The sequence below is a fragment of the Linepithema humile genome, chromosome 5 (assembly GCF_040581485.1).
Source record: "Linepithema humile isolate Giens D197 chromosome 5, Lhum_UNIL_v1.0, whole genome shotgun sequence".
Taxonomy (NCBI): Eukaryota; Metazoa; Arthropoda; class Insecta; order Hymenoptera; family Formicidae; genus Linepithema; species Linepithema humile.
In genome coordinates this window covers 13928801-13936309 of record NC_090132.1, presented here as the reverse complement: position 1 = coordinate 13936309, position 7509 = coordinate 13928801, and the positions used below count along the sequence as shown (strand labels likewise).

At 34.7% G+C, this 7509-nt stretch overlaps 1 protein-coding gene across 2 annotated transcripts; it reads right to left on the bottom strand.

The window, feature by feature from the left end:
* Window positions 1-4026: 4026 nt before the first annotated feature.
* LOC137000007 (antifreeze protein Maxi-like) lies at window positions 4027-6968 on the bottom strand. 2 transcript variants are annotated; one of them, XM_067355495.1, is made up of 4 exons: window positions 5247-6968; window positions 4784-5180; window positions 4474-4600; window positions 4027-4399 (listed from the first exon to the last, which is right to left on the bottom strand). In XM_067355495.1, exons 1-4 carry the CDS (start codon window positions 5316-5318, stop codon window positions 4390-4392), a joined length of 606 nt encoding a protein of 201 aa, XP_067211596.1. In that variant the 5' UTR covers window positions 5319-6968; the 3' UTR covers window positions 4027-4389. The 2 variants fall into 2 exon arrangements, with proteins under 2 accessions (XP_067211596.1, XP_067211595.1); XM_067355494.1 differs by having other exon boundaries at window positions 4784-6968.
* Between the last annotated feature and the right edge of the window lie 541 nt (window positions 6969-7509).

Sequence of the window (7509 nt, the reverse complement as noted above, 5' to 3'; positions counted from 1 at the left end):
TGAAGGAAGAATAGCATTTTTAGAAAAAAATTCTCAATTAAGAACTGATAATAGTTTTAGAAATAAAGTTTATGAAGAATTTCATAAAGGTATAAGTCCTTTTGAAAGGTTAAATGTTGGTTTAATTTCACAAGTTCCACTTGATGGTATGCATCTTGTGTATCTAGGAGTAACAAAACGAATAATAATGTTTTGGATGCGAGGGGCAAAATGTTTTCGCTTATCTGACACCAATAAAAATTATGTAAATGACCAATTGGTACTACTGAAAAAATACACACCTAAAGACTTTGTACGTTTACCAAGAAATTTGGAGGACATAGAGTATTTCAAAGCAACTGAGCTAAGACAATTTTTATTATACACTGGACCAGTCATTTTAAAACATATTTCTAATAAAAATGCATATATACATTTCATGAGTTTATCATGTGCTATAAGAATTTTGTGTAGTTCTACATTATATGTAACATATAATAATTATGCCCTGCAGCTTCTAGAATATTTTGTAGATAAGTACTCAACAATTTATGGGGATAAATATATCAGTCATAATGTGCATGGCCTTTTACATTTACCAGCAGAGTGTTTAAAACATGGACCGTTAGATAAGTTCAGTTGCTTCAAATATGAAAATTTTTTATTTCAGATGAAACAAAAAATTCAAACCTCTCGAAATCCTTTGCAGCAATTTTGTAATAGAATAGAAGAACAAAATCATGCAAAAAAAGCTAGAAATAATGAGAATATATATCCATTTTTATATCAGCAATGTGCAGTCCAAAAACATTGCATATACTATAAAACAGTCTGTACTAAAAAATATGAATTAACCTTGTCGATTAGAGATAATTGCGTCACATTACAAGACAAGTCTGTATTATGCATAAAAAAAATTTTTAGAAATAATGACACTTCAGAAGTATTTATTGTAGGAAAGAAATTTACCGAATTACAATCATTTTTCAAAACACCTTGTTGTTCAAAACTATTCAACATTCTAGTCGCACAAAATCTGTCAAATTCATTGAGTACAGTAAATCTAAATAAAGTTCAAGAAAAATGTTTAAAATTTCCTTACAATGATGGGTTTATCATAATGCCATTGCTTCACACTCAAGACTAATAAAAATTATCATATCATACTATAACTAATATCAGGAGACGCGGTAGTGTCTCCGGCCAAGTTCAAAAAACGACACTACTAAGTCAGGAAAAGAATCTCTGGCAAAGTTCGGAAAATGACACTACTAAGTCTCTTATCCTGCGCGCACAAAGTCGACTTTTCGGGGGTTTGTAGCAACTAAAATATAAAAAATTTTATAAAAACACATAGTATATCCTTAAAGGCGGCATCGCCACGACTAATTTAAGCCAAAAAAAATTTAAATTGGTCCAGCCGTTTCAGAGATACAAGCGGTCAAAAAGTGATGTTGGTAATGCAAAAAATTAAGAAACGTCGTCTCCTTATTCTTCTCCTCTGTCCGCAGGGACGAATGAAGAATTTACGGGGCCCAGAGTATTATCATTATCATTAAAATTTACGGGAATTTCTCGCACCAGGTGCCAAGAGTCGACGATTTCGACTTCCCCGAGTTGCGCTACGGGAATTTCTCGCACCAGGTGTCAAGGGTCGACGAATTCGACTTTCGCGAGTTGCGCTACAGGAATTTTTCGCACTAGGTGCAAAGGGTCGACGAATTCGATTTCCCCGAGTTGCGCTACGGGAATTCCTTGCACCAGGTGTCAAGGTTCGACGAATTCGACTTTTGCGAGTTGCGCTACGAGAATTTTTCGCACCTGGTGCCAAGGGTCGTCGAATTCAATTTCCCCGAGTTGCGCTACGAAAATTCCTCGCACCAGGTGTCAAGGGTCGACGAATTCGACTTTCGCGAGTTGCGCTACAGGAATTTTTCGCACTAGGTGCAAAGGGTCGACGAATTCGATTTCCCCGAGTTGCGCTACGGGAATTCCTTGCACCAGGTGTCAAGGTTCGACGAATTCGACTTTTGCGAGTTGCGCTACGAGAATTTTTCGCACCTGGTGCCAAGGGTCGTCGAATTCAATTTCCCCGAGTTGCGCTACGAAAATTCCTCGCACCAGGTGTCAAGGGTCGACGAATTCGACTTTCGCGAGTTGCGCTACAGGAATTTTTCGCACTAGGTGCAAAGGGTCGACGAATTCGACTTCCCCGAGTTGCGCTACGGGAATTCCTTGCACCAGGTGTCAAGGTTCGACGAATTTGACTTTTGCGAGTTGCGCTACGAGAATTTTTCGCACCTGGTGCCAAGGGTCGTCGAATTCAATTTCCCCGAGTTGCGCTACGAAAATTCCTCGCACCAGGTGTCAAGGGTCGACGAATTCGACTTTTGCGAGTTGCGCTACAGGAATTTTTCGCACTAGGTGCAAAGGGTCGACGAATTCGACTTCCCCGAGTTGCGCTACGGGAATTCCTTGCACCAGGTGTCAAGGGTCGACGAATTCGACTTTTGCGAGTTGCGCTACGAGAATTTTTCGCACCTGGTGCCAAAGGTCGTCGAATTCAATTTCCCCGAGTTGCGCTACGAAAATTCCTCGCACCAGGTATCAAGGGTCGACGAATTTGACTTTCGTGAGTTGCGCTACAGGAATTTTTCGCACTAGGTGCAAAGAGTCGACGAATTCGACTTCCCCGAGTTGCGCTACGGGAATTCCTTGCACCAGGTATCAAGGTTCAACAAATTCGACTTCCCCAAGTTGCACTACGAAAATTTCGCAAACACGAAAGAGAGAGAGAGAGAGAGAGAGAGAGAGAAATATGACATATTTTGATATAAAATCTAAAATCTCTTAAAATATTTAGTTATCGATAATCTTACCGTAATATTTTTATGCACAGAATAATAAAACAAATCAATACGTGTAAAAAACCCATTATTTGAAGAAAAAGTATGCAATTTACAATGTACTTTTTTAACAATTATGCGTTTTCTTTATACCACTTGATTCTCATTATTCTAATCATAAAAGTATTACGGTAAGATTATCCAGAACTTAATATTTTTAGAGATATTTTAATTTAAATTTTATATCAAAATATGTCAGATTAAGATATAAAATAACTCGAAAAGTATTAAAAAAAACTTCTGAAAAGTATGAAAAAAAAAATTATATTCTTTAATCTTGTTAATAATATTTTATTAACAAATAAACTGCCATATAATAGAATTTTATTAGTATTAATGAACGAAGAACATCTCATCGACGTTGACATCGATCCAGTCGCAAAACTTATAATTTAAATAATTTAATTAATATGTTATTAAGTTAATATAAATGTTACATTCAAAATGTAGAAAAATAATTTAAATTTTGTCACATAATTAATTTTGTACATTTCTGTACATTTTTATATTAACTTAATTACATATTAACTAAACTATTTTACATTATAACACGTCTTGTGTTTTATATAGCATTTAAGTCATGTGAAACAGATGTTTCATTGATAATATTAAAAAATAACTAATAATATAAGTATTGCGTTTGATATATCACAATTACGCTAGATGAAACATAATTAGTGTCATTTGAATGTTCTAACTACATTATTTTATGTTTAACATGTCTTTGATATCATATCATAGTTTTTTTCGCATATTTTGTAAAAATTTTAACATAACCGTGATATGAAGCCAAAGATATATTTCATATCAGCTATCCATAACTTTATATGAATGGGGCAGTTAAATCAAAGACATGTTACAACTAAAAATAGTTTAATTTAAATATTTGAAATAAAACATAAGTATTGCGTTTGATATCACAATTACGCTAAATGAAACATAATAAGTGTCGTTTCGAATGTTTTAACTAAATTATTTTATGTTTAACATGTCTTTGATTTGATATTATAGTTTTATTTCGTATATTTTGTAAAAATTTTAACAAAACTGTAATATCAAACCAAAGATATTTTATATCAGCTATCCACGGCTTTATATCAATGGGGCAGTCAAACCGAAGACATGTTACAACAAAAAATAGTTTAGTTTGAATATTCGAAATAAAACATCTGTTTCACAAAATGTAAGTGTGATACAAAATACTTGTGTTAGAATGTAAGATAATTTAGTTAATATACAACTGACTTAATATAAATGTTACATCTAAAATGTGCAAAAATAATTGAAAAATAATCTCAATTTTGTCACATAATTAATTTTGTGCATTAATATTAACTTAATTACATAGTAACTAAATTATTTCGCATTCTAACACAAGTATTTTGTCACATCACACTTACATTCTGTGAAACAGATGTTTTATTGGTAATATTAGAAAATAACTAAAAAAAATTTTTTCTTGAGCGATGCGACGAGCCGCTTGAACACCATGACTTGATAATACTTAATTGTTTCTGTAAAATAAATGTAATAACTATACATGTAACTATAACTTGTAATTTTTAGAAATTTTTTAATGCTTTCTTACCTTCTTCCTCTGCCTCTTCCCCTGTGTCTGCCCCAGTGATGTGGTGCCATGGATAGCTGATATAAAAATTTCATAAATCGTTCCTGCTGTCGGCGAGCTCCTGCGGCTCTACCTCTCGGTCTATAATCTGTAATTATTAAAATTAATTTAATTACATATGTGTTTTTATAATAGTACAAAGAAAAATATATTCTACGTAATTACTAAAAAATAGTGCGTAGGAAAATATGCAGTACGTAAGTACTAATAATTATACACTATGTAAGTACTAATATATGGTACAATCTTTAATAGATTAAAATTATGTTACCTTGTCTGTTTTGTTTCGACATTGAACCAGCGGCGACGGGACCGGCGGCGACGGAACCGGCGGCGACGGAACCGGCGGCGACGGAACCAGCGGCGACGGAATCAGCGGCAACGGGACCGGCGGCGACGAGACCGGCGGCCACGTCCCGGACGGCAACGGAACGGGCGGCGACGGAACGGGCGGCGACGGAACCGGCGGCGACGGGACCGGCGGCGACGGGACCGGCGGCGACGGGACCGGCGGCGACGGGACCGGCGGCGACGGAACCAGCAGCCACGTCCCGGACGGCAACGGAACGGGCGGCAACGGAACGGGCGGCGACGGAATGGGCGGTGATTAAATCGACGTCGACGTCGACATCGCCGTTGAGGAGCGATTCTTCGTTCATCATTAGTATCTGCAATTTTATTGTATTAATTTTATTTGTTAATAAAATATTAACAATATTAAAGGAGTTACTTACATCGTCCTCCATCCTCATGCGTTCACAAATGTCGAAGCGGTCCGCCATAGGTCCCCACAGGGCAGAGATCATTGAAGATCATTGAATCGATAATTAGTACAGATTTGAAACTTTCACAATAATATTGTCATCACTTCGACAGCTGGTAATGTAGTTTGGAGTAAGTTCGTGTAAATGTACATTATGGATTTAGTTATCATCGAGATTATCGATATAAGTAGATCTATATGTCGCGACTATGAATTCGGGATGTCAATGTTCAGTACTTCATTGATCAGTGAGTGTAAATATTGACGACAGAGTGTACCAGGTTAACTGCTTAAGTAGTGTTTGGTATAAAGAAGTGGCTACATAAGTAAGTAATGCATAGTTATTATTGTTACATTACATTTCCATTTATTTTATGTATTATCTTGTAATTATTGTATATGTTTTCCTAACTTTTACAGGTATTTGTCGATATGATTTTCTTGCGCTTACGTTTCCATTTAATATTATACATTAGACAAACGAAATCGTTGTAATATAATGGTCTATTGCCTTCTTACATAAATACAGTTCGTCGAGTCAATTCAATTGTCTTAGGAAATAAATTAGTTCTGCGATTTATTTATCATTGATGAAAACATATTTCTTTAAAAATTCAACAAACCGTTGCTTGACCAATAAATAAAGTTAGATTTATTTATAGATATACAGACACATGTGCAACAATTTTTGATATTCTGTTTTTCTATCCATTAGAATTTGTTCTGTGGGAGTTACATAGAAGAAGCCTGAGCTATAAAATAAAATAAATCTGCGGCTTTATTTTACTTTGAAGATTTTTACGCAAATAACTGTAATAGTACAGACTTTCTGAAGCTTACTTATATATTATCTATACTTTCTGGAGTTTAAAATCAGGTAAGAAATAATTACTATTATTAACATTTCTATTTATTCTATTTATGTATTATCTTGTATAATTATTGTATACATATGCTTTCTTAGCTATCACAGGTATTTATTGAGTAGATATGATTTTCTCGCGCTTACGTTACCATGTAATATATTATGCATTAGACCAGTGCTCGGAATTAGTTGAACATTTGAGCCGATTTCCGCGGGATACGCCTCCTTTCCTCTTCTTACCGCGCGCGCCGCAGCCGCTAGGGCCAGCGCCGCCGAGCGTTAGGAGCAGCACTATCTGATTATAAGTGGGTTCTTCTCCCTATTTATTAAAATTAAAAAAAATGTATTAAAATTTATTAAAAATTAATTTTTTATTTTTAAATTTATTAAGTGGAAATATTTCAATAGATTTCCATGTCACCTATGAGGTACTAATGCTGACGCTTTTTTTTTTAAGTGGTTTCCCCCGTAGGCCTATTCCACTAAAGATAAAAATAACAAATTCTTAATTTAAAAAAAATATATAAAAGAGATTTTCTTAATTAGATTTTCTTGGCCTTTTATGAGAATGAACAATTGATGCAATAATGTAGATAGAAACCACTTTTAAAAAAACGCGTCAGCATTAGTACCTCATGAGTGACGTAGAAATCTATTGAAATATTTCCACTTATTAAATTTAAAAATAAAAAATTTATTTTTAAATTTATATTTAAATTTTAATACATTTTTTAAAATTTTAATAAATAGGGAGAAGAACCCACTCATAATCAGATAGTGCCGCTCCTAACGCTCGGCGGTGCTGGCCCTAGCGGCTGCGGCGCGCGCGGTAAGGAGAGGAAAGGAGGCGTTTACCGCGGAAATCGGCTCAAATGTTCAACCAATTTCGAGCACTGCATTAGACAAACGAGATCGTTGTAATATAACGGTCTACTGCCTTCTTACATATTTCTTGGAACATATTTCTTGGAACATATTTCTATTATTCATTTGTTGAATTTATTATTGAACAATTATTGCAGTTGTTTAGTTAATAAAATTTTATTTATTATTAATATATATACATATATAGGGTGCGGCATTTTAATTCAGACTCCAAAATATACAAGGTGTTTCTGAAAGGTCTTCTCAAACTTCAAAGGCGTATTCTAGCGGTCATAAGGATGAAAAAAGTTCTTATGAACGTGTCCTACAACGCTTTCTTTTCGAGATACCTTTTTTTCTCGACAATACTGTTCTTGGGCGCTGAATTGCGGCTGGCGAACATTTCGAACATTTACTTTGATTGTTTTTTGGATTTAATACTGCACTTTCCAATAAAATTAAAAATTTCATTAAAAATTAAAAAATGATTGTATCTTGAAAAGGA